This window comes from Oncorhynchus clarkii, chromosome 3 (genome assembly GCF_045791955.1).
Source record: "Oncorhynchus clarkii lewisi isolate Uvic-CL-2024 chromosome 3, UVic_Ocla_1.0, whole genome shotgun sequence".
NCBI lineage: Eukaryota > Metazoa > Chordata > Actinopteri > Salmoniformes > Salmonidae > Oncorhynchus > Oncorhynchus clarkii.
Window position 1 is genome coordinate 33,455,329 of NC_092149.1, and position 27,987 is coordinate 33,483,315.

The 27,987-nt window shown below is 42.9% G+C and overlaps 1 protein-coding gene across 1 annotated transcript; it reads right to left on the reverse strand.

The window, feature by feature from the left end:
• Nucleotides 1-5,175: 5,175 nt before the first annotated feature.
• Nucleotides 5,176-22,880, reverse strand: LOC139405928 (R-spondin 1). Its single transcript, XM_071148380.1, has 5 exons — nucleotides 22,159-22,880; nucleotides 19,531-19,722; nucleotides 13,709-13,852; nucleotides 12,335-12,541; nucleotides 5,176-6,966 (listed from the first exon to the last, which is right to left on the reverse strand). Exons 1-5 carry the CDS (start codon nucleotides 22,256-22,258, stop codon nucleotides 6,689-6,691), a joined length of 921 nt encoding a protein of 306 aa, XP_071004481.1. The 5' UTR covers nucleotides 22,259-22,880; the 3' UTR covers nucleotides 5,176-6,688.
• Nucleotides 22,881-27,987: the final 5,107 nt, after the last annotated feature.

The window sequence follows — 27,987 nt, forward strand, 5'->3', positions numbered from 1 at the left end:
TATCAAACAGATCTTATATGAAGTAGTTCTAAAATCCCCTATGGAAAAATGAATGGTGGAAAACGATTGGAACAATTTCCGGATTTTACCGCTAGGTTTCATGAGTATTACGACTCATACTGTGATACTCAATTCACCAAGCATGGACTGATTCACTCACCCGTGAGGAGAACCATCCTACTGCAGTTTGAATTGGCCCTGCCATTATAATTTAGACATTGGGACCACATATTGTACGCATTTGCCTGTTGTCGTTTCTGAATTTTTGTCTTACAGTCTAATGCATTTTATAGTTGAAGAACACCCACTACAGATACATGTGCTTGTTTGAGCATTGTCTCTCACTTGTCTCCCATGATCTATTCACTAAGTCCTGCAGTTTGAACTAGCCCTGCCGTTCTATTTTGGACATTGAGACCCCAAATGCTTTTGTCTGTTGTCTTTTTCTTCTTCTTTTGAAGAGCGTTGGGCCAGTAACTTAAAGTTTGCTTGTTTGAATCCGGAGCCGACTAGTTTAAAAAATCTGTTGATGTATCCTTGAGGAAGGCCCTTAACGCTAGTTCTTCAACCCTAGTTTCTTCTGTAAGTCGCTCTGGATAAGAGCGTCTGCTAAATGACAAATGTACTGTAGATACTCCAAATATTGCCTGAAACACCTTTGCTATTTGTCTCTGTACTCAATAAACGGTGAAACTATTTGTGATGGTGTTTTTTATTCGTACATACAGTACATTCAGGAAACGTACATTCTGGAAAAAATGTCTCACACTGTCATAGTTTGTAGAATAATGAAGGCAGGATTTTGGCACCTAACTTTTAGAAGGTTTGGTAGGAAAGGGAATCGTTTAAACCACCTAAATATACTCACATTCACTGAACATTTTGTATTTGAAGCTCAAACATTCATTTCCCAACTGCTGTTTCCATAATCCTGCAGGCTCTATCATTCTCATACCTTATTTTCCAATGCATCCAACATTATGCATGTCCCCCATGGTATTGGGCAGCTGCTCTTTCATAACCAGAGTTTGATTTCTAAACCAGATTAGTTATCTTATTGCAGAGCACATTATACAACTGTTTTTAGAAAAACATTGTATTACAAGGTATGTCATATGTGTGGGCTATGTATTGGCTAATATGCATCTGCAGCTTTTAAACCTCTCCATTCTAGCACACGTGACACACACACACACATCTTTCCATCTGCATGTTTTTATTGGGTTTCTATGAAAAGTATATGATTGAATGTTTCTTTGAGCCTGCAGCTAGCGGATTTAAATGAGACGTATAATCATGCCGAAACATGAGTCGACATTTGAATTCACTGACAGAGGTAGCTAACGAAACACAAGCTGATATTTACAGAAGCTGGCTAGGCTAGTCTGTGACATTGGCTAGCTTTCAATAAATTGGGTAAATGGTCAATGGAGTTACCTCTTCATGTGATCAAGACAATTCGTATTGCATGATTTAAAGTGATATTTATTTAAATGTATTTGCATATTTAAAGTGAACTCGAAAACAGATATTTATCTAATTTCAGACTGCTATCTAGCCAGCTGTATCTGTTCCTCTTCGTCAGAGTGCAGCTGGGTGTTTTCATGAGGCTGTGTTTATATCGCAGATAGAAGCAGGCCATAGGCTGCCTTCATCATACCCACGAGGGGTATGTACTGGAGTTTGATTGGTTTCAAGTTTAGTAGTTCGGCAAATTTGCCTGAACAGCCGAGTGTTAAAATGCAATTTTAAAAAAAAGATGTGCAAGAATTGAAGGTGCCAACAAATTTTATACTAAGAATGTTTTACTGTCACATACAAAAAAATTGCTACTCCCTCGATGGGGAACGATCAACTTCACGTTTTAAGGCTTCGGCCCACCATCTATAGTTTAATGTATAAAAATGCGGAGTTGGCCATTATTTTTGGCTACCATGGGTAGGAGAAGAGATCTCAATGACTTTGAAAGGGGGCTCTCAAAGGGGCATCGAGGGTTTAAAGTGTGTGTGTGTTTATGTCTCAGTTGCCAGATCTCAACCAAATTGAACACTTATGGGAGATTCTGAAGCAGCGTTTTCCACCACCATCACCAAAACATCAAATTATGGAACTTCTCATGGAAGAATTGTGTCGCATCCCTCCAATATAGTTCCAGACACTTGTAGAATCTATGCCAAGGCGCATTGAAGCTGTTCTAGCCCATGATGGCTCAAGGCCCTATTAAGACACTTTATGCTGGTGTTTCCTTTATTTTGGCAGTTACCCGTAGTGTAGATTTACTGTATCAATATTGATACAATATTGGTTTACCCCAAAGGGGGGCAGTATAGTACGTAAAGCAACGAGGATGTATTCAAGACTTTGGGGTTTTCAGTCTTCATCCCTTAGCATAAGTGACTCATCAACAATACAGGCCAACTGGCCTTATAGTCTCAATCGTAATTGTCGTCAGATACATATGTGGACGATGTAATGTTGTCAGTCAGTTTCTTCAGTCAATGAGAGTACTCGCTGTGAGTAGGGCTAAGGCATCGACATTGAGGGCATTTAATGATCACAGACATTATGCTCTCTGTGATACTGTTTCTCAGCTTCAGTGGCGTGGATTCCCTATCGATGGATGGCCATTTCAAAATCAAAAGTGTGGCCTGTCAGTCACTTTCTGGCTTGACACATTTCCAAATATATATTTTGGAGTAATCGAGGCCTCCCTTTGAATGTTCCCTCTGGCCCCTACTGGTCTACCTCTCAGATCTGTAGCCATGAGAGAGAGAGACTGTTGTGCTCCAGAGATGGAAACCATGGATCAGTGTAGTCTCTGGGGGGAAGTCTCAGTGGGTTCATCTTAGGAGAGCTGGATGGAAGCCGCGAGCTCCACTGGATTTGGGGAGAGGCTTTGAATGGAGGACAGCAATGGGTAATTGGTAATAACAGTGTAAACCCTAATGTAGTGCACCGCTGTTGGAGTTGCTGCTGTGACTGAGCCTGTGACTAGCAGTGCAGTGGCCTCATGTGGCCACAACCCCCTGGTCACCCCCACTGATAGGGGGATGGGGGCGGCAGTGGCTCAGAAAAGCCCCCGGTCGCTTGCTTCAGTCTATGGGAACTAACCATGGCTCCGGGGCCTATTTTTTCAGTGAATGATGAAAATGACAACAGGAAGGATTCCCATCTCTATTATTTGCAGGGGGTTGGTTTGGCAAGCAGGGCCTAATAGGGGTGACAGGTACAGTACAAACAAGGAAAAGTGAGCAAGCACAGACGTGGCGATGAGGTTTCACACACATAGAGACTGTGTCCTAAAAGCTAAGCAAAAGTAATGAGATCAAGTGTTTATGATCCTGGAAAAGCGAGGGCACCTATGTACTCTTGAGACTTACCATCAATTTCTCTCCCTGGAAAGGACGGAGGGAGGGAGAGAGAAAAAAGAGAGTTGGAGCTTGAATGTGACGGAGAGCTCAGTCCCATGGAGCCGGAGTTGAGAATTTATGGTCAGGAAGAGGGATGAAAGTGTAATTTACAATCTAAACTCTACCGTTCCCCTGCCCCCCCCTCTTGTAATGAGAAACGGCTGTTTTTGTTGCACTGGTAGATTAGACCAGAGTAGACCCATCCCCCTGGCTATGACACATCATTAGTTTTTATTTCTGTCCCTGCTTTTACAGCCCCTGCCCAGGCGCCAGCATTTGGCCCAGCGCTCGGAGACTGCCGCCCCACTTGCGCCAGCTGGGCCATTCCCGTTCCACCTCCCAAGATGGTCTCCCGTCACTCCCAGCGGCATGCGGAAGCTGACTTCCCATACTGTTGCTCCAAACCGCCATCACTGGATGAACCGTAATTCCCCAACCTGCCCCACATTTCAAGCTGTTTTCCCATGCGTCAATGGAAGAAATACAGTGCTGTCTCCATATGGCCATTCACAGCCATTTTATACAGCTATGTTAACGGTCCAGCGTTGAATGTACCACCAACACAGCCCAGCATGATTATACTTTATATCAGTTTTGGGCAAGTTTGGGGCCACAAAAAAAATCCACACATGCAGTCAGAGCTGGCCCTAGCCTTTTGGGGGCCCGAAGTGAAATGTTGTTAGGGATCTCCCTCTTGACAGCGGAACTTTTTTTTCCTGCAATTTTACACATTTTGCCCGGGCCGTAGAGAAAATGTTGCAGTTTTTAAGCAAGTTTGCTGCAATGCTACAAATGTAGCCATAAGGTGGGAAAGATTTAGCAATTTTACAACCGATTTCATGCAATTCTACTCATTTTGCCATGGGGCGGAGAGATAAAATGTGCAATTTTACAGCAAATTTCCTACGATTGTACACATTTTGCCATACGGTGGAGAGAAATGTTTGCAATCCTTAATATATCTGAGTGAAAGTGACTAAGAAAATCAGTGGGGGCCCCCAATCGGTAATTCCACCATGATTATTACAAGTTTAGATTGCTGTCTAGACTAACTTACAAATCCAAAACATTTTAGCTGACATAGACTAATTGAGTGACTGTCAGTGACTGACATAACAAGAGAGAAAATGCTGATGCACAACCACATTTTGGAATTGCACCTTGTGTATTCTACTATTCTAACTCTCAACAGTAAGTTGAGACTCGACTTGATTTCCCCTAAAACATTTTGGGAAATTGATCCCCAGGCCGTGGGCTGCCAGTTGCCCATCCCTGCCGTTGCTCTACTCTTATTGTGACACTGAATGAGATCAACCTTATAATGTTGACATAATAGAGCGGTTGGAGAGATTGACTGAGGGGACTGCGCAACGTTGTCAGATTTATGTCATTTTAATTTGGGCTTGTGCATTGTGGTTCAGTTTTTATGGAGACATCACATGAGATTTGTGCACTTCCTACAGCGATGACAAACATATGCCGTGAATGTTGAGTTCCTCAGGTGCCGTCATTATACATTTAAAGAGCCTGTGAAAGGCCGGCTTAATGTGTGTGTCAATTATTATGGTGACCGTATACTTACTGGTATAGTACACAAATACAGATCATATACAGGCCAACTACTGTACGTGTGACAAGTGAAAACCATTGAGAGACCACGGGAGGAAAAAGGGAATGGAAACATGGATATGGAAAGACCACAGTAATATTTGATTGCACAGGAAGAGACTGACTACCGTAAAATATACAATGATCATGCTTAGTGTGTCTGCCATGTTTACTGCATCTGCATTTTATTCAAGCTTTCACAGAAGTAATAAGATATACCAATGATATACTGATGTTGACATTTTCAGTACCACTATCCACAATACGAACGCATATTTAACGTATACCTTCTCACGAAGCTAATATATATTTTTTGGTGTAAAGCAAATAGACCCAGGGAAAGCTAAACAAAACGTGACAGCGATTGCTCAAAGATTAGTGTCAAATGGTACAAAAACTTTTGTCGCTCTTGTCGTATCAGGCTGACAAGTAGCTGTATAATGCAATGATTCTTTCCACTGACAGAGGTGTATATAGTACAGAACACAGATATGTCGGACCCTGTTGCAAACATACATGATTACTGAGCAGCTGTCGAGGGTTTACATGTAACCAGAGCCATATGATTATGGAAATATTGATGCGTTGATATATAACTGTGCCTTTACAATGGTCTCTCTCATCGTCTATATCAAATTTCCCATTCTACCAGATTGATACGTACACACACACACATTAAGCTTACGTGCAGAAACACATGCAATGTACCCACACCCACACAAGTATACATAGGCTTGTGTGACCACTACTTCACAAAAACATTTTGCTGAAATTTTGTAAACATACAAACAGGCACGAATGCACACACAGACACACGCAGACATACACTCACAACACACATACACAACGCACCCAGTTTTCAAATCTAAACTTTTTATGCTGAAGATACCAAAACATTATTCTACTTGAAATTAAGAACTAAGCTATTAAGTGGGTAACCTTTGTCTAACACCAGATCAGGATTTGAACTAAAGCCGTCTAAACTTTCTCTATATTGTTGCTGGTTTGTTTTGGAGCGGATTCCCCTTCAAACCAAAAAAATTATTAAAATATGTTTTCCTTCAAAACCACACATTTGTTCCAGTGCCTTTCTTTTGTTTCATCAAAAAATATAATTAAAATAAAGAATCTTAATACTGTTCATTTTCTTTATATCACTTACAACAACATTTCCTTAGAAATATCTACTTGCTACCGTTCACAAAACATGAGTCAAGTCAACAATGAAAAATAGATTTTGAAAAGCACATCAGGGATTCTAATGGACTGAAGAGATCCTTGATCATTGTGAAGCCTCCATCTTGAAATGCTCATATTCATATTCAGTGTCTTCCACTGTTCAGCCACTGGGATCTCCATCTGCCAACTCTAAGATAAACCTGGGAGCGGTGAAATTAAACATGTTGACCCTACTGCAAGGCTTACAGTGGAACCCTCCACAGTGCACATTCCCCCTCTTCCCTCCAAGTCCTGTTCCTCATGTATTGCAGCAATCCTCCAGTTCTCTTACAGCATCTTCTAGAATGCATAGCAGCATTAATCCTTTTATTCATCAGTTTGATATTGTCACCTCAGTCCACTGTCTGTCTCTTAATAATGGCCAATGCAGGTGGGTGTTGCCTAGTTTTTTGTCCCTCCTTGTCCCCACCAAGACCCAGCGTGACTAAAGCCTAGGCTACAGTGCTAGGGGTAAGGCTGGGCGTGGTGGTGGCCTGGTTTTGGCCCTTTTTCCTCCTGCCGCCTCCCTTGCCACCCTCTCTGCCTCCTTTCCCGCCCTCTTTGCCACCCTCTCTGCTTCCTTCTTTTCCTCCCTCTTTGCCCCCCTTCTTGCCACCCTCTTTGCCACCCTCTTTGCCACCCTCTTTGCCCTCGTGGCCATGGCCTCGGACGTTTTCTTTGTCTTGCCTCCTCTGCGGGTCTCGTCGCTCGCCCTTATTCTTATTCCCATCTGGATAGAGAGAGGAAAATAACAGATTGAAATGCATTATTACATGGACTACGACACCAAAATAACAGGGTAGTTGGGCTCAGCTTTTATAAACAGGGCTTTGATGGCTTTGGTGTGTGTTTTAAGTACAGTAGAGTCAGAATTTGCTTGGTAGACCTTGACATTAGCCCATTAGCCCATATTCGCAACATGTTTCTCAGTGGCATTGTGTGGATACCCCGGTTTCTAGCTTCCTAACAGGCCCTTTTAATACTGGCTAATTGCCGCTAAGCCCCAGACATGCAGCTCAGGATCCAGAGCCTTTCATAAATGCCACCATGACGCAACACAGTGCTGCATTGGGCTGACAGGAAACACACAGCAGTGCCATAACGACAGGCCGGAAAACAGTAATCAAGCCTTTGTGAGGAGTGTGGCCACGACTCCGAGCCGGACACGTCGTAACACTCGCAGAGACAACGGCTGATGGAACATAATAGTTCATGTAAACAGTTGGGAACCGGTCGAGGTGAGCTCCTTTCTTAACGTCTGCCTTCCCTCTCCACTCTACCTCCCCCCGCATCCTCGTCATTCCCCTCCTCTTCCTCTCACTCTCGCTGTAGGCTGTTGTCTGGACTTCCACCTGTCACACAGTTTAAGTGCATAATTGCTCCCTAAATACAAACATCCATTAAGAGTAGTTTTCCAGGAACTCGGGAAGGATTAAACAGAGGAATTAAAGTAAATCAACACTGTTGAAGTGGGGTGCAAGAGTCCTTCATGTCCTGTACATGCAGCTATAGATTGTTCAACATACGAGCACTCATTGACATCCTCTTGACATTGTTGATGTAAATTGCGCTGTGCCACTACACCACTAAGCCACAATGAGGTTGACACGTCGGAGCTCTCATGACAGCGTGTGTGTCTGTGTGTGTGTGTGCGTGTGTGTGTGGCTTGCTCGTGTGTTCGCGCGGGTGTAAACAACCTTTCACGCACATAAACGGGAATGGATGTTTGTGTCAGGTGTCAGACAGTGGTTGTTTATACTGGGCTGATGAGTACTCCCACGATGAGAGGAAACTAGGAAGTTAGGCTGAGGAATGTTTGCTATGAACTTGTGTGTTGAGTCTCCATGTTCCCTAGAAACAGAGACTCAAAACACTCACTAAGGGGGCTGGAGAGCATTCGCTAAGGCTAACTGTTTGACAACAGGAGGCTCATGGAGCATTCTTGTTCGTTTGCTTTAATAATATAATATAATATTTAAGCAATAAGGCCCGGAAGGGGTGTGTTATACAGCCAATATACCACGGCTAAGGGCAGTTCTTATGCACAACGCAACGCAGAGTGCCCTGTCTACAGCCCTTAGCCTTGGTATTTTGGCGATATACCACAAACCCTTATTGCTATTATAAACTGGTTATCAACGTAATTATAGCAGTCAAAATACATGTTTTGTCATACCTGTGGTATACGGTCTGATATACCATGGCTGTCAGCCAATCAGCAATTAGGGATTGAACCACCCAGTTAATAATTAAGCAATAAGGCACATGGGTGTGTGGTATATGGCCAATATACTGTACCATGGCTAAGGGCTGTTCTTATGCACAACGCAATGCGTCAAGCCCTGAATGCTGATTGGCTGACAGCCATGGTATATCAGAACATATACCACGGGTATGACAAAACAGTTATTTTTACTGCTCTAATTACGCTGGCAACCAGTTTATAATAGCAATAAGGCACGTCGGGAGTTTGTGATATATGGCCAATATACCATGGCTAAGGGTTGTGTCCAGGCACTCAGTGATGCGTTGTGCGTAAGAACAGCCCTTAGCCGTGGTATATTGGACATATACAACACCTCCTCGTGTCTTATTGCTTAATTATATAACTGTTGTAATAGGCCTACGTCTATTTCCTCCATTCTGCACCACGTGCTCCTTTTAGCTTGTTTTCTATATAATTTCTTTGTTATTTGAGTGTATTTGAAAGTACGCAAAGACAAAAAGCCTTGTTATTACTCAAATTTGCTCCATAGACATGTATCTCAGTATAAACCAATGAAAATCTCTATTTGGCAGTAAACCTGCAAACATTTACGTATTTAATGGCACATATTTTGAATAAAGAGACCCCTGAAACTAAATGAGTTTCAATAAGCATTCCTATCATTTATTTAACGAGGACCTGGCAGGAGCACAGGTGTGCAGTATCTTTCCCTTTGTTTGGTAGAAAACAGGCAGAGGCAGACCCAATACAGTAGTCCACTAACTAGAAGTAGTTGATGTAACTTTTCTTGAGACACGAGGGGCCAAAGTCATTAAAGCATCTGTCACTGTAGGGCCCTATTGGCCAGTTGGCTCCTGACATTGGGGGCTGTGTCACATTTCTTAGGGGAGTGTTGACAAGACTTGATTTCTAGCTTTGTAAAGTATGCATGTGTTGCCTGCCTTGAGTAAATAAACAATTTCTGGGGGATTCATTTCTCCCACTAATGAAAACAAAATGGAGACCATTTGAATTTGGAAGACATTTGTTTCTGTTTAGAGTAATATGCTTTAGTTAGTGAACCTGGGGAGTTACAGTAAGGGCCATTTGTTGAGTGTGCACAGCAGGACCTGGGCTGATTCTCTCACTGTGTAAGGACTTAATTAGTCCCCTGACAAGCCCGCTAATGGATCGAGGGGGACTCCATCAATTTATGACAGCCATGATTGCAGCTCCACTCCATCCAAGCTAAACAACTGTGGCCTGACAAAGGCAATCACGCATTTAGCAAATTCTGTTTTCATGTGGGCCCATTTGTAAAAAGCTACAGGAAGAAAAAGGGAGAGCTTGGCCAAATCGACACAAAGCGTGAGATCTGCAGACCAGTAAATCACTTGTGTTATACAAGCACTGCCCCCTGTGTTTTTTTACAGCGGCCCCGTCGGCCAAGTCTTGCAGATGGATTCGCGGCCTCGCTAATTTAGCACATGGCAAGTTTTTTTAAGCACATGAAAAAGGGCTTAGACAAGGTCATGATAACCAGCGCTTATGAGTTAATTCACACGAGAAGAAAATGTATTTGTTACGTGCCTTGACAGGAGATCCTTACTCATTTTCACAACGGTGTATTCTGACACCAGAATAAGGAAAATAAGTTGAAGCTAATGGCTATCATCTCTCAAAGTCAAACTGTCAACATTTCACAAATGGAGTCACATCCTACGTCTCAATCTCCTTCAAGATGCGGGTGACTCCTGAGTCCTGACACACTACACTCTGTTGTTCCAACACGGCATCCCGTTCCCTCATTTTCCCTCCTTTCACAACACTCGCTAAGTTTAGAAATTTGGCATCCGGCACTACACATTTATGGGTCAGTTTATAATATTTCACCGTTAATTATTCTTCTCAATCCGTGGTGGAAATTCTTTCCAGGATGCAGGCGTCATGCAGTGTAAATTTGCCTCTCATTTATCAAACAGTGCTGTCCTGGTCCTGTCCAGTGTGAAGCAAGTCCACTCCTCCCTGAAGAATTACAAGCAAGAGCTCGTATATATCCTCCCTCGAAGGATTTCTACATCTAATGTTGTATAATGTTGTTTCTGTGTGCATTTTTACGTATTCCATCTGTTACATATTTCATAACTGACATGATTCTTCATTGATTCTTTACAATGGGTAAACTCACATTCGTTGAAAGCTGTTACTCAAAATAGTAGCAGCCCTGAAATCCAATAAGCGTACCACCCGCTCATAAAGTTTGAGAATATTGCTTGTTTACTGCACACTAAGTCCCTGTAAAGAAATGGAAGCTTCCAACTTTGATTCAACATGTACATGAATTAGCTGCCAAATAAAAGATTCACATGGATTAAAACCAGGAATTACAGTGGGAAAATTAGGAGATAGAAACTGTGGCCAAATGGGCCCACCGTTGTCAGCCATACAAAACAACTCCTTTCACTTCAAATCAACATTAACAAATCCACTCCAAACCTTTCTCTACCTTTTTATTGGGTCGATCACAAAGCTAAGTATCCCAGCCATGCTGTTCAATAAAGGTTTGACTGGTCCGTTTTATTTTATAAGGCAGAGTTCATTAAAACCTACTGACCGGGCCTCCCAAGTGGCACAGCGGTCTAAGGCACTGCATTGCAGAGCTAGAGGCGTCACTACAGACCCAGGTTCCTTGGTTCCCTGGCTGTGCCACAACCGGCCGTGGCTGGGAGTCCCACAGGACGGCACACAATTAGTCCAGCGTCGTCCGGGTTGGGGAAGGGTTTGGCCAGGGGAGCTTTACTTGTCTCATCAAGCTCTAGTGACTCCTTGTGGCGGGCCGGGTTCCTGCAGGCTGACTCCCATCGCCAGTTGAATGGTGTTTCCTCCGACACATTGGTGAGGCTCGCTTCTGGGCTAAGCTGGTGGGTGTTTAGGAGCGCGGTTAGGCGGGTCATGTTTCGGAGGACGCATAACCACTTCGGCTCTCCCGAGACCATTGAGTAGTTGCAGCGATGAGACAAGATCGAAATTGGGGAGAAAAAGGGGGGTAAAATACAAAAATAATAAAAATAAAAACACTTACTGACCAAAGGAGAGGCCTTTTGGTTTCTCAACTACTTGAATAAACTCCATCTTATAATACCAACTACAACTAGAAATGTGTTATGGGCCAAAGAACAACAACGGAGTAGTACTAATTACAGCATGATTAAGCTGTTATCAAATTGAGTGTTACCGGGCAGATTGCTAGCTTAGCAACATTAGCCAGCTCTGAAACAAGACGGCAGATGAATGATAAGAACCGTGTAAAACTCGCGCCTCGCAGAGCTTCAAAACAAACAGTCCAACTCCAGCTCTTATCGTCATCCAACACTGCAGTGCACTGCATGGCACCCTCCCATCTGTCTTGCCTGTTTGGCTCTTTTGGAATGTTTGTTTACATGGTTCTCAGTCAGAGACTCCGTGTCCTTACTGAACAATCACCTTTGAGGTGCCAGGTCATGGTCATACAGGGGTTTGGTGTTGTGTATTGCCTTGGACATTTATAATATTGCAGAGAAAAAAAAATCTTATTTAGTACAGGGAGTTTATGACTTCATCAGAAAAGATGCTGATCACAATATTATTGACTCTGTAGTTGTGTTGAACTGTTGCTTCTACACCTGCATTGCTTGCTGTTTGGGGTTTTAGGCTGGGTTTCTGTACAGCACTTTGAGATATCAGCTGATGTACGAAGGGCTATATAAATACATTTGATTTGATTTGATGTTGTTTTGTCATCTTTCCTCTACTGTCTCATTCCTGTCTTTTATCCATCCATATATTTATTGTCGGTTTCACTCTATTTCCTCTCGTTGCCACTCTCCTAATGTAGGTATGTGTTAGTGCTCACCTCCTTTCCCACATGGTGCCTTCTGCACTGTGCACTTCTGTCTCTCAGTCTGTGGAGCACAGGGCCGGGGGGAGGACGCAGAGACCGTGTCAGGGCTGGGGGCCTGAAGAAGCTCTTGCACTCTGGTCTGTGTGCCTTTCTTAAAGCCACACGTCTTGTTCTTCTTCATACAGGGACCCCATGGGCTCCATTCGCCCAGTTCACATTCTACAGACGGGATAGAAAAGAGGACAGAAGTTAAATACAGTTTTAGATGCACACACATAGAACACACATGCAACAAGCTCAAATTGAAACCCATTAAGTTTTAGATTTCAACAGGTCTTGCATGTTCACAGTGAGAAAGTAATGCAGAGGAACTTATCCAGCCCAAACAGACATCACTCATTTGGCCTTGTCAAGTGCAAAGCCTCTATCTTACCAAGTCTGTCCAGTTTATCTAGAGACCTCAACTGTTTTACCGCTAGTGACATAATGTTGAGCTTAAGTCATGACTCGATCTGTCAAGAGCTGGTTTACATTGTAGGGGAAATGTCAAACTTTTTCTGGGAAAATATTTTGACTTTTTTGTTTTTGGGGGGTGGGTGGGGGTGAAGCAAGCAAGCCTGATACTGCCAAAAACAATAACAAGGAAATTAGAGATTATATAACAAGAGCGGCTGGAATGAGCACTTTCTGTAAGGTAAGGGAGCAGGGGCAATGACAGAATGTCAACCTGGGGGTTGACATTCTGAGAAGTCAAGTGGCCTGGAGCAGCCAGCTAGCACTAGACTTGCAGAGTAATGCCATTAGTGCGATATTTGCTTACTTGTGACAGAAATAATTTCAAAAGAAATCAATAAAATGATCCTGCCGGCCTCCCTCCGAAGTTCAGCTGGCTCGCTGGGGATTGAGAAACAGCAGAAAGAGAAAGAAGAAAAAAGGAACAGAGGAGAAAGAGAGCTCAACAGAACACAGCTTCTCCACGTCACTGAAGTCTCGAACTGAACTCTCATATGGCAGGCGATATTCATCCGACAGGCAGAACATACTTGGCTGCTGATAGCTGAAGGGCATTTAGTATACCATGTGTGATGTGTTAGGGTGAACTGGGTATGTTACGGGATCAAATATGTAGCCCACACCTGAGAAACATTCAAGACTTTGTGACAGGCTCTCACCACAAAAACTCATCATACTCAACTTCATATGCTTAATGCTCAATGTATGGGTAGTGTGGGACTTACAGTAATATTATCTTATTCAAAAGCTAATATGTGTCAAAAGGCTATGTGCCCTTAAACTCATTGTTCATAATCCAGTTCAGTGTCAGCTGTGAGTGAAGCTGTGGCAGGGGGTGAAAGGAAGAGAGGTCAGAGGTGAGAGGTCACTCACCTACGCACTCCATGGTCCCGTTGGTGGTGCTGAGGCCTTCAGGGCAGCTGGGGTAACATCGCCCTCTGTGTGAATATAAGCCCTCCTTACATTTTGTGCAAAAATTTCGATTGAAACACTCCTCACAGTTCTCTATTTTACATTCTGAAAGGAAAAGGGGAGATAAAAACATGAGTCAAAGAGAGGAGAGAATGAGGAAAATCAAATCACACTTAGTTTAGTTCATATTCATTGTGTTAACATAGTATACACATACACTTTGCATTAACTGACAGCATAACACAACACTGTTCATTGTTCTGGATTCAAGCCTCCGCGTTAATACAGAATGATACAGTATTACCATACAAAAACAGCAAAGTATGTTTAAAAAATGCGAAGCCTTCCTACTGCACTAAGGGATCCTCTTCTCCTCGGGGGAGGACAAGAATGTAGCCTGATTTGTATTTACTATGAGAGATTTATTAGTGATAAAACAATGGGGAGAGACTCTTCGGGGGGATTTTGCATGAATAACACCCATGTCTTAAAAGCATATGCATACCACGGCTATATTTTTTGGAAAGCGGGTGGCCGGGTGCGGGCCAAGAGTAGAGAGCATGTCAGCGGATTTCCACGCACCTTTGCCTCGTTAAAAACACAGCTTCTCCAGTCAAACAAGCAACTACTTTAAATTGAGGGTAATTATGGGCGCGGGAGAATGAAAAACAGACACCTTAGAGGACTACCAAGAGCCCCCCCCTTTCTCATCCCAACCCTTCTCCTAGCCCCCTTATTTCACGACCATCATTATCTTATTCTGAAATAATAACATTTTCTCTGCCAAAACCAGAGTGTGGAGACAGAGGCACGCTAAGCGAAGGTCACAGATGTAATCCTTACATCTCTGGGTTGGAATATCGGTGAGTATCCAGTCACAAAACACTAGACACCTTTCCCATAAACAACTAAAATAAAGAATGTCTAGTCGGCTGGAGTCTTGTCAGGAGTTCGAAACGAGCCAAAGGGAAGAATCCTCGTTGGGATTTTAATGCCCTAACCTCAATTATTACTTTAAGCTCTTGACAGCTAAATTTGACGTTACTGATGTTCGGAGCAAATACTTTGACAAATGTAGCCCTAATGTAAAATACATGTGGCTAACAAGACATCTTGGGGATTTCGATATGTCCGAAATTGAAGCGGCTGACTGGATAATAACAGCAGGTTAGCCACGGAGAGGCTTGAGGAGGAGGTTGAGGAGACTAACCAGCATGCTCAGCGGCCTTTCGGGATGCAGTGGACAACATTGAAACAATAAAGACTGAGGTTAAGTTAATTTCAAGTGACAGTAAAACATGAACAAAAATGTGGGGTAGAGTGAGCCAGAACTTTTGTTGTTTTTATCCAAATTGGACTATTTTCCAAAACCGTCTTCCTGAGTACCTAGCAGACAGACATGCTCTGAGGTTATGGCCCTGTGTTTATGTTCACATATTGTACATGTACAAAGTTTGTCAGGCTATTTCAAATAAATATCTTGAAGCAAAGGCCAATATGTTCAGGTGGATCCTCATTATGTATCTTGTAATGTGATTTCAGGTAGCCACATGTGTAAACAACGCTATGTGGGATAATAACTCTTTGTTTAATTGAACAGGCCCCTATATCGGTCCATGTTGCTGGTATGAGGAGTATCACACATACTAGCCCCCCTTATTCCAACCTTATTCCAACCTGCTGATTGACAGTAAGCTTCTCTGCTGCGAAGGCATCTGGACAGTTACAACTCGTCCAGGAGGAGCTGTGTAAATCTGTATGCTATCTCACCTTCCTCTCAATGTAAGAGCTATAAAATACCAGGGTTAAAGAGTAGGGAAACACTGTTTAAAAGAAAGCAATAAGCTTCTTATAACTCAGTATGTACAGTACCAGTCAAAAGTTTGAACACACCAACTCATTCCAGGGTTTTTCTTCATTTTTACTATTTTCTACATTGTAGAATACTAGTGAAGACATCAATACTATGAAATAACACATATGGAATAATATGATAACCAAAAAAGGGTTAAACAAATCAAAATATATTTTATATTTGAGATTCTTCAGAATAGCCAACCTTTGTCTTGATGACAGCTTTGCACACTCTTGGCATTCTCTCAACCAGCTTCACCTGGAATGCTTTTCCAACAGTCTTGAAGGACTTCCCACACATGCTGAGCACTTGTCATCTGCTTTTCCTTCACTCTGTGGTCCAACTCATCCCAAACCATCTCAATTGGGTTGAGGTCGGGTGATTGTGGAGGCCAGGTCATCGGATGCAGCACTCCATCACTCTCTTTCTTGGTCATATAGCCCTTACACAGCCTGGAGAAGTGTTGGGTCATTGTCCTGTTGAAACACAAATGATAGTCCCACTAAGCACAAACCAGATGGGATTGTGTATCGCTGCAGAATGCTGTTCCAGCAATGCTGGTTAAGTGTGCTGTGAATTCTAAATAAATCACAGACAGTGTCACCAGAAAAGCACCCCCACACCATCACACCTCCTCCTCCATGCTTCACGGTGGTAACCACACATGCAGAGATCATCCGTTCACCTACTCTGCTTCTCACAAAGACACGGCGGTTGTTACCAAAAATCTCAAATTTGGACTCATCAGACCAAAGGACAGATTTCCACCAGTCTAATGTCAATTGCTTGTGTTTCTTGGGCCAAGCAAGTCTCTTCTTCTTATTGGTGTCCATTAGCAGTGGTTTCTTTGCTGCAATTCGACCATGAAGGCCTGATTCACACAGTCTCCTCTGAACAGTTGATGTTCAGATGTGTCTGTTACTTGAACTCTATGAAGCATTTATTTGGGCTGCAATTTCTGATGCTGGTAACTCTAATGAACTTAACCTCTGCAGCAGAGGTAACTCTGGGTATTCCATTCCTGTGGCGGTCCTCATGAGAGCCAGTTTCATCATAGGGCTTGATGGTTTTTGCGACTGTACTTGAAGAAACTTTAAAAGTTCTGGAAATGTTCTGTATTGACTGACCTTCATGTCTTAAAGTAATGATGGACTGTCATTTCTCTTTGCTTACTTGAGCTGTTCTTGCCATAATATGGACTTGGTCTTTTACCAAATAGGGCTATCTTCTGTATACCACCCCTACCTTGTCACAACACAACTGATTGGCTCAAATGAATTAAGAAGGAAAGAAAAATTCCACAAATTAACTTTTAACAAGGCACACCTGTTAATTGAAATGCATTCCAGGTGACTACCTCATGAAGCTGGTTACGAGAATGCCAAGAGTGTGCAAAGCTGTCATCAAGGCAAAGGGTGGCTAATTTGAAGAATCTCAAATATAAAATATATTCTGAATTGTTTAACCCTTTTTTGGTTACAACATGATTGCATGTGTGTTTTTTCATAGTTTTGATGTCTTCACTATTATTCTACAATGTAGAAAATAGTAAAAATAAAGGAAAACCCTGGAATGAGTAGGTGTGTCCAAACTTTTGACTGGAGAACCACAAGACACTACTGTCTGTTTCGAGACTACTAGTAAATCTTGGTAATGTTCTTAAAAAAATAAAAAATTTTGCAACAGAAAACTAAAAGGAGTGTTTCTTATTTGTCCAGGTATTCCCTCCCATTTTCTATCAGATTTCTTCAGTTTGGTGACAAATGTGACATGATTCTGTTTTCAAAGACATGTACCTTATGACTTGAGGGAGAAAAACTAAAGGGAAATACCCCTGAACCATTTCAGTTCCATATTTGTATTGCGTCATGAGTTCAGCTTTTAGGAAGTTTGTTTGTAATAGAAAAAACTAAACATTACAGACATCTGGTATTAAATGATGTTGCAACAACCTATCTAACAAAACAACAACTTGCATACACCAAACAGCCTGCGTGTTCTTCCTGTAACAAAATATAATGACTACAAGCTGCCTTGCGCTCTAATTGCCTATCATCATACGCACTTTCCTCAAAAATAAGAAGTTGATCTAATTTGCCATTGGAGAGGCAAGTTTAGTTGTATGATTCACAAGGGAACATGCAAAATGAATAACTCAGTTGTGTCCAGAAAATATACATTTACTTAAAAAACATGGATGTTTTGATACATAAATGTTAAAACACAACGGGTATGGACTGTGAACTGGCATGAACCCCTGGCTCGCGAGACAAATATAAAAAACATAGACATCCTTGAAAAAACAGACAAACAGCAGTGCATCAGAAATGTTTTTGTTTTGAGTTTCTTCCATTCCTGTTTTCCACCCACAAGTAAGAGAAAACAGACCACGAGTCGGGCCCTTGGCACCCCTGGTTCAGAAAAAAGGTGTTTGTGCCACCAGAACCAACATGGAGGAGTAATGTAAACATTACACATGTATACCAAACCTATTCCACCCTACTTCACCCCACACCCCTTAAAGGAGGGCTGGACCTACTTATTTGTTCTCATTTTTTTGCTTGCTCATTAAGAAATGCAGCTGCCATGACTGAAGCCAAATGAGAGTTGTCTTATGGGTGTGGTATAATGTGGGTGTGTATTCGCATGTGGGAAGCGTTACTACACTTACTCTGCCAAAACAGTACACAGTTACAGTCACTCACTCTTCTAGATAACTTGAAACAGTCTAACCAGGTCTTTTGTGTCTGGAATTAGGCAAGGCTAGCTAGTGCTAGTCAACTTCTTTGGCCAATTAGCTTCAGGTGTACGACCGTTGAAAAAAAGGTTTGACAGGCTAGTTAGGGATCATCAATAAATTACACAATGTAAATGGAAATATTTTCATGTTTTAGTTCTCATTAAATGCTTTCAATATTTGTATATGAATTTCTACAATTTATAGTCAGTTTAAGGGTTTTTAAGTCATTGACATTTGGAGCTATTGAAATGTTAAAATATTGTCCCATGTATATTGTGTAATTTACTGATAGGGATATCCAAAGTCAAACCAAATTTACCATGGGAATTACACCTTAATTCCATGACTTACATTTTCTTCCTTAATCATCTTCCAAATCTCTGTATTGGACGAGACTGACTTTATGATTCCACTTTGTAGTCAATTTTGACAATAGAAGGTCTTGTTTTGATTCAGTTGGTCTTTAAAGGTATACTCGGCAAAATTATGTTACCACGTGCAGCAGCACAGATATTGAGACGAGCGAGATGCAGGACTCCGCTCTCGCACAGTCACACACAGTATCTGCCCATATGCACAGGTTCACTTTCACGCTGTTCACAAAAACCGCGGAGGTTGAGCCTCACGATTCAACGCTCTTAGTTGTCGTGGAAATTGCCCCAATTTGCTGTTTACTTTCTGTATCTGTGTCCTACCGATGAGTTTAGCTTTAAACTGTCTGAATATTACTGCAACAGAACAATAATGTTCCTGCCATGTCTCAGTTCAAGGCCCATCTCTAGCTTGACAGATGCTTTTTGCTGATCTTTATGAGTGTGTTGTTGTGTTGCATGTCATTGCTGTGGCTGTGGTCATGTGGTGAAGACAGCTCCTTCCACACATTGGCACAGCAGTTCAAAGTGGAAATTACACCTCACTTACCACTGGACCGCATTAGTGCCCATTGTGTGTTTACCATTATGGTGACACATTGTGATGATATGAATGTGGTACTGGGGAATATCTTGAACATCATTGGATGTGGGTTTTTTTTTGTACAACACTGAAAAATGTCAATACAAATATAGGAAACCTTCTTACTGGGGCTTTCCTGGTCAGTTCACATCATAGTCACGAAAAACGTGTCGCCCTATTTAGGACACAATGCATTTAAAAAACGAACAATGAAGTCCAAGAATCCAAACTCACGGATGCATCTGTTGGTATCGGGAGTCCGCATGCCGAAGTATCCCTGTGGGCACGAGGCGAGGCACACGCCTATCTGGCGGATGTCGTTGCGCTCCAGGAGAATGAAGAGTTTGGGCTTACATTTTATACAGCCATTGTATTCGGAACATCGCTCACAGCCATTTGAGCAAGATGGTGGCCCCTCAGTGCTAACTGTGGAAATATATGGGGAAAGAGAGAAAGAGAGGGAGAAAGAGAACAGTCATTAAAAACCAGCATATAAGGTCCAGTTACCACAAAGTGAATAAGTATTTATCTGTTGGAGACAAACACTACATTCAACACTGGCAATATCAGTGAGGACATGGCCCTTGTCTATTTTTGCACCACATAGCCATAAACCTGGCAGTAGTTCATGTTGCAGATAATCTAACCAGGGGCCATGCCAAACATCTTTGTTTGAACAGTTTTCTCACTGTTTACTTGAAACTGCTCGCCGGAGATCCTAAACAGATTTTGGTTAGAGAAGTCCGAGTGTTTCGGACTGACATCCTGCGATGATCGATTCCACATCATGCCATGACATCACACAGCAGGGGCCCCCCTGAGGTCAACGAAAAGTGACTCAGCCATCGGGATCTCGCCAATTACATGAGTGTGCCGGCCAAAAAGGGAAATGCGCACAAGTGCGTTAAGTCTCTTCCCAAGAGCCGAACGTCTTTTGGTGTTTTAACCATCCGCCCATGAAGCTGAATATAACAATCTAAGAATTGTACTAAGCCACAAAACTCTGTCTCAAAGCACCCCATCTGCATTTGGCTCTCATCCACATATAATCCCATGATCATACTTCATATCTTCATATCCCTATTCCCTCATCTTCCAAAAAGGCTAGAACTCTGAGACTCTGCTCTGCTGCAGCCAGTAATTTAAATGATTGCTCAGAAAGCGTGTCAATATGCACATCCTGTTTCTAGGGGCCATTTGGTGCCAAAATGGCGGTCATCCCGGGTTGATTTACAGGCCTATGTGGTATCAGCATCTAAATATATACACACTCACACTGCAATCAATCTGCCATCCCTGTCTCCCAGAGATAAGTTGGGATGGTAAAAGCTTTAAAAATGTTCTCCCCGCAAATCAATTACGCCATGGCTGAGTCATGGTGACCTCGCATGGGGATGCAGCCAAAGTAGCTGTCACACAGCCAGACTCTTAACACTTTAATAATGATAAAAAAAAGTAATAATCACACTGTGCAAAAGTTAACCAGAGGTGGGGGGGTGTAAGGTGTTTTCGGACAGTATGTTGAGACAGTTTTTGATGAGGTGTTGTCGAACCAGGAAAGACCGGCACAGAACATACAGAGATGATGTGATGAAAATATGTTCTGTAAATTCAATGCAGATATGTCCATTTCTAATTTCTAATCTATGAACAGCTTCAGTCCTAACATATAAAGCCTGTTGCGCATGGCAAAGTTAGAGCACCTGTTTCCCTGAACCTAACTCCAGCAAGATGAATAACACTAAATCATACACATCAACAACATGATTATCTACCTGCCAGCCAACAGCAGCGGGTAACATAGTCTGTGGGTTAAACCAACTGAAAGTTCCTTGCCGTGTCAATCTCACTTTGTGTCTCAGTCTCTATAGAGGGTGTTCTAGTACATTTTAAATAACCAGGAAAATAAACTTTTTTAAATCACTTCAAAATTCAGGGGGAACACTGTTCACCAAAGATAAGCCTCTTAAATGATAATTGACACATCTTGCCTTTCTTGCTATCTTGCCTTTTACGGTACAGTAAAACACACTTTGCTCATCAGAAATACGTATTTATTGTGCAATTGAAAAGACATGACAAGTCTAACAAGACACATCTGATAATGCCTTTCCTCTGGACATCTATAGCCATGTCGAAGCCAAGCTTTATTTACCAAACGCCAAGCTAAATACAATTCTGGCCTCTGACTGCTTGGATGTTTTTGTGAGGTGGGGGTGTAGGGGGGGGGGGGGGGGGGGGGGGGGGGGGGGGGGGGGGCAAAGGCTGGTATCCTCTAAAAGCTCTTCTGAGGGAAAAGGTATTATATTAAAACCAGTGGTAATGCCTTGCACTGAGATTCACCCCGCTCTGAGGGCAGACACTGAGGCTGAGAGTAAGCTCTGTATTTGTGGGTGCATGAGGTCAGAAAAGTGTTTATAAAACTGCTTGAAAACCAAACAATGGAACATGGTCCAACAACCATGAGCTGAAGTGTCCGAGAGTTGTTCCTCTCAGTGCCTCAGAGGCAGACATGGAGAGAACTGTGGTGCTGAAGCTCTAGCCGTAAAACCCAGGGTGAATCCGCCTAAAACCCGACTATAAACATTCTTAATACCCATAAAAGCTCAACATAAATCAAGAGAGGCGTAAATCATAAATAGAGGAAGAAAAGAGGGTCATTCAAAGACAGCTGAGGCTACCATAATCCATCTTGGCAAAACAAATAATGAGGATGAAGAAAAAATAAACAACATGTAATCTTTACTGCGGCCGTTAAATGTTTATAAGAAATGTACCACTGTGGCTCTCGGTGTCTGCATGGAAACCAGAGAAAGAGAGAGAGTGAAAGAGGGGAAGGGATTTGAGGATTTGGTAACTCACTCCGTCTCTGCCTCTGTCCCTTTGAGAGCTTGAGGCCGCTGTCGCTGTGACCCATGGATCCGAGAAAGACCATCGCCAGAGCCACCAGTCCCAGCTGCATAGTCCCTGGTGCTGACCGGCCAAGCGGGGTCCCCCCTGCAGGCAGACGGATAAGGCGGGGGGCCCCTTCCACTCTGTGACAGGTGGATCACTCTGCTGCTGTTGCTGCTCCTCCCTGCTGCTTCCCTCCCTCCGCTGCTGCTGTCCGCTGGGTCTCTCTCTCTCACTCGCTCTCTCTCTCTGTCTCTCACTGTCTCTATCTCTCTCTAAGGGCTGCTGTGTCCACAACTCCCTTCAGCGGAGGATTATGCTGCTGCGGCTGCAAATCCAAGCATGCCCGGGGCACAAGCCATAATGGTGGTGTGGGGGGGGGTCGGTTGACGATGTAATGGAGGAGCGATGCGTGGAGTATGAGAGGAGAGGAGAGGTGGAAAAAGGAGGAGAGGAGAGTGTGGCACTCCTGTTGGTTCAACCCATGAAGACTCGGCGGGGCTAGCAGGGGAACAGGCAGCCTGTTGGAGGATCGCCAAGGAGCGTTTGGTGTGAATGAGCACCCGAGCCCAGGAGCATGTGTCTTATTAAAGATGCTCTGAGGAGGCGTGGGAGGAGGGACAGGAGTGGGGCTGCTAAAAAAAGCTGGAGACTCCTACATGTGACAACGCATCTGTCTGTGCCAGGACCTGCTAGAGAGACAGAGACAGAGACAGAGACAGAGACAGAGACAGAGACAGAGACAGAGACAGAGACAGACAGACAGACAGACAGACAGACAGACAGACAGACACAGACAGACAGACAGACATACACAGACAGACAGACAGACAGACAGACAGACAGACAGACAGACAGACAGACAGACAGACAGAGGAAAAGGGGAGTTGGGAAGGGGTGTGTGTGATGGGGAGAGAGAAATAATGAGACATGAGCTCTAAAACACCAAGCCATTAAGTTAGCATGTCAAGAGAAAATCCACCTCTTGGCCAAGACTGAAACAGATACAAAGTTTTGTAACAAGAACGGAAATTATATCAATTCCAACCATGTCAACCAACAGTGAACCAATGATAAGTACTGGAATTCAAAAACAGTAACTTGATTCCTCCGTTCTTTAAACTGCTTTGAGGGAAAATGTATTGAAACATTTCCAAAATACACAGTATTATATCTGATAAGTAAAAGACTTGTTTAAGGCAATCAGCGTCCATTTGTCTTTTGACCTGAAATCAAAGCATAAGATAATGCACTTTCATTCCAGATTTAAATGGACCGCAGTCATTTCCAAACTTTGAAATCGATGCAGATTCATTCAAAGTATTAGCAGCTATGGCACAAAGAAACAAAATACCCCAAATAGTTTTGGGTCGTTTGCTACACTTCCAGTTGCCTTTGGAGAACAGAGTTGATTTGAAAAATATGTTTGCTCCATTCTTAAAGTAAAATAATGAAAAAACACATAATAGTCCTTCTACAAACACTTGGAATGAACAAGTGGTGCAGAGATCTTCTCAGATAGTGTCAAGCTATATTTACAGCTCTTGCATATACGGAAAACATAAGGCATAGCTTGTCTGGCACAGTACAAACAGGGTCTCCTACCCCAAGGGTGAAACAGCAAAACAGGGCCATATTTGGCTGTTGTACTTATTGTGGCTTGTGAATCATACAGAGTAAGCCTACAAAGACATTTTGAGTTCTTAAAGCCCCTAAAAAACTGCCACTAAATAAAGCAACTTCTCATTCAGAAAACAGCCTATGTGGCATAGACATGAGTCACAGACATTTATTCTACTGTCATAATGTACTACAAAGTGTAAATAGGATCGTTTTGGTCATAGTCAGTCTCGACCAAAACATAGTTTTTTTGTGTGTTTTTTAAACTTGTGTCTGTGACTGCATCACAATGGAAATTAAAGTTGGATTTGTTTCAATCCTGGTCACATGCCGTCAGCTGGCAGCACAATCATCAATTCGGAGTGCAGCTAGCTGCATGGTTGACTTTGGATATCCCTATGGGGCTAGTTAGGGACAATAGGGTAAATTACAAAGTGTACATAGGACAAAATGTAAAAATTCCAATTGCTCCAAATTCCAATGACTTAAAAATTAATATACAAATAATGAAAGCATTTAATGAAAAAACCAAAAAGGTGTGCAACATGAAAATATTGTCTCATTTACATTGTGTAATTTATTGTAATTTATTGACGGTCCCTAAATAGCCTCAGCGATAGGCTATCCAAAGTCAAGCCAACTTTGCCACAGTTTCACACCAGCCAACTGAAGCTAATTGTCAAAATAATTGAGCTATCTCTTCCCACCTGCAAACAAACACGAGACATGCACATCAATCCACACCACAAAACCAACTTCAGTCATGGCCGCTAGCATTTCTTAATGAACCAAATCGAAAACGAGGCCAAATCAGGAAGTGCAGACACCATTTAACGTTCTATAATGACCTATAATATCCCTACAATACACTATAATGTCCCTAAAACGCACTATAGTGTCCCTAAAGAAAGTTTGAATCAAACCTGCAAGAATCCCAGCTAGATCTTACATTACTCCCACAACCCCGCCAGGCAGTTTAGCCTCCAATTCTGACCCTAATCTCAAGTGGCTGTGCAAAGAATCCAGATAAATTAAAACACAGAGTGTAATCCGTAATTTTTTTATTACCTTTATTTAACTATGCAAGTCAGTTAAGAACAAATTCTTATTTTCAATGACAGCCTAGGAACAGTGGGTTAACTGCCTGTTCAGGGGTAGAACGACAGATTTGTACTTTGTCAGCTCAGGGGTTTGAACTTGCAACCTCCCGGTTACTAGTCCAACGCTCTAACCACTAGGCTACCCTGCCTTAATAAACTAAGGAGGACTGGAATGAAAAATGACAAACCATACATCCACGTGGCATTAATGCAACTGGGTCCTGGACTTCCTGACGGGCCGCCCCCAGGTGGTGAGGGTAGGAAACAACATCTCCACACCCCTGATCCTCAACACTGGGGCCCCACAAGGGTGCGTTCTCAGCCCTTTCCTGTACTCCCTGCTCACCCATGACTGCGTGCCCAGGCACGCCTCCAACTCAATCATCAAGTTTGCAGACGACATTACAGTGGTAGGCTTGATTACCAACAACGAGACGGCCTACAGGGAGGAGGTGAGGGCCCTCGGAGTGTGGTGTCGGGAAAGTAACCTCACACCCAATGTCAACAAAACAAAGGAGCCTCCTAACCACATTGACGGGACAGTAGTGGAGAAGGCGGAAAGTTTTATGTTCCTTGACGTACACATCACGGACAAACTGAAATGGTCCACCCACACAGACAGTGTGGTGAAGAAGGCGCAGCAGCGCCTCTTCAACCTCAGGAGGCTGATGAAATTCAGCTTGTCACCAAAAACACTCACAACCTTTTACAGATGCACAATCGAGAGCATCCTGTCGGGCTGTATCACCGCCTGGTACGGCAACTTCTCCACCCACAACCGTAAGGCTCTCCAGAGGGTAGTTAGGCCTGCACAACGCATCACCGGGGGAAAACTACCTGCCCTCCAGGACACCTACACCACCCGATGTCACAGGAACGCAAAAAAGATCATCAAGGACAACAACCACCCGAGCCACTGCCTGTTCACCCCACTATCATCTAGAAGGCGAGATCGTGTACAGGTGCATCAAACCTGGGACCGAGAGACTGAAAAACAGCTTCTATTTCAATGCCATCAGACTGCTAAACAGCCATCACTAACAGTGAGTGGCTGCTGACAACAAACTGACTCATCTCGAGCCACTTTAATAATAAAAATTAGATGTAATAAATGTATCACTAGCCACTTTAAACAATGACACTTTATATAATGTTTACATACCCTACATTACTCATCTCATATGTATATACTGTACGCTATACCATCTACTGCATCTTGCCTATGTCGTTCGGCCATCGCTCATCCATATATTTTTATGTACATATTCTTATTCATTCCTTTACACTTGTGTGTGTATAAGGTAGTTGTTGTGAAATTGTTAGATTACTTGTTAGATATTACTGCACGGTCGGATCTAGAAGCACAAGCACTTCGCTACACTCGCATGAACATCTGCTAACCACCTGTATGTGACAAATAACATTGGATTTGATTTGAACTACACGGCAGAACATGAATCCAGATTGATAGCCAGTGTGGCTGAGATCGACCAGACAGCCCCTCCCCAGTGAACCCATTTGTGTAAAAATGTCTTGCTATTGTAAAACAATATTAATGTGAGCAGGGACAGTATTTAATTAAGGGGTCTCGTCCATCATGATGAATAAGAGTGTCTCTCCGAGGGGAGTCTCTGAGATTAAGGGCCGCTGACTGAGTCCCTCTGTTGCGGCGAGTTAGTATGTGAAGAAGTCACACACACACACACACACACAAACACACACATTCATGCTATACACACACACACATCACAACTGCTGCTACCAGACCCTTATTATGATTGCTATATACTGCACAATTTAAATACTTGCTCCCCAATATTGGACTGTAAATTGTGCCTTCTTGTAATTATACTTATGCTAAAATATGTATTATATTCTACTGAGCCATTTACTTTATGTTCATATTCTCATATTTTATTAGTTCTTATTGATGTTGCATTTTCGAGAAGGAACCTGCAAGTAAGGATTTCGTTGGATGGCGTATACCATGTGTATCCTGTACATACGACTAACAAAACGTCAAACTTCAAACACACACACAGTAAAGAAGCTGAAACAGAACAACAACAGGCACACACACTAACACACCACAACAGCACACAGTATGAAGGCAATTGCGCATACTGTGGTCCACATGCATACGGACAAACAGTTTGACACCCTAAATCCTCCTTTAGGCAGACCAGCCTTGCCAAGCCATGTCAAAGATCTCAGTTAACCAGCTTAAGGATTTAAAAATTGTTTTAAATGATCTCCAAAAACACCCGCACACCCACCCGCACCCGAGCTTTCTCCTCTGCTGCTGCCCGGGTTTATTTGCCTTTTGAGGTGAACATTAGAGACATTTCTTCAACACCTACCCCTATATTTACCGTCAAGAGCCAAAAACGATAAGGGTTGTTAATTGAGAATGATGCTTGGAGAGCAAGGGGGACATGTCCTGGACCAGGGGAATGAACAACCTAGAACAACACGTCCAGACCAGGGCTGAGCCATTTAAGAGATGTTTCACACCACACTCCACCTACAACGCTTTACTACCTGCCAATGAAGCACACTCTGTCCCATCCATCCGTATCCTACCTTTATATTACGGTGTGGCCACTGATACTCAGATAGAGAGAGAAGGGGTGCTAGAGAGGAGAGAGAGAGATAACGAGAGAGAGTGCAGCGTGTGAGAGAGCGAGAGAGATATGAGGACGAAAGATGGTTGAAAATGCGTAGAGTGATAAGACAGTAAAACAGATGAAGAGCAAGATGGACACAAAACACACAACATGACAACATGAGAGTCATCCTTCCACATTGACAGCTGACCTGTCCTCTGGATATGAGGAACATCTCACTGAGCTACTCTGGGGCCACAGTGCCATTTCTTGACAGTTTTCTATGTGCTCTGTCTCGGTTTCCTCATCCATTAAACAGACACAAGCACTGTGTCCCCTTCTTCACAGCCGGCTCCATTCATCTGAATGGAACTGAACTCCCTCATCAAATAGTCAGGAGATTCAATTGCCCTGCTTTGTAAGTCCTTTTGATGAATCAATTATTAAATCAGGCAGGCTCCAGTGAAAGGGAA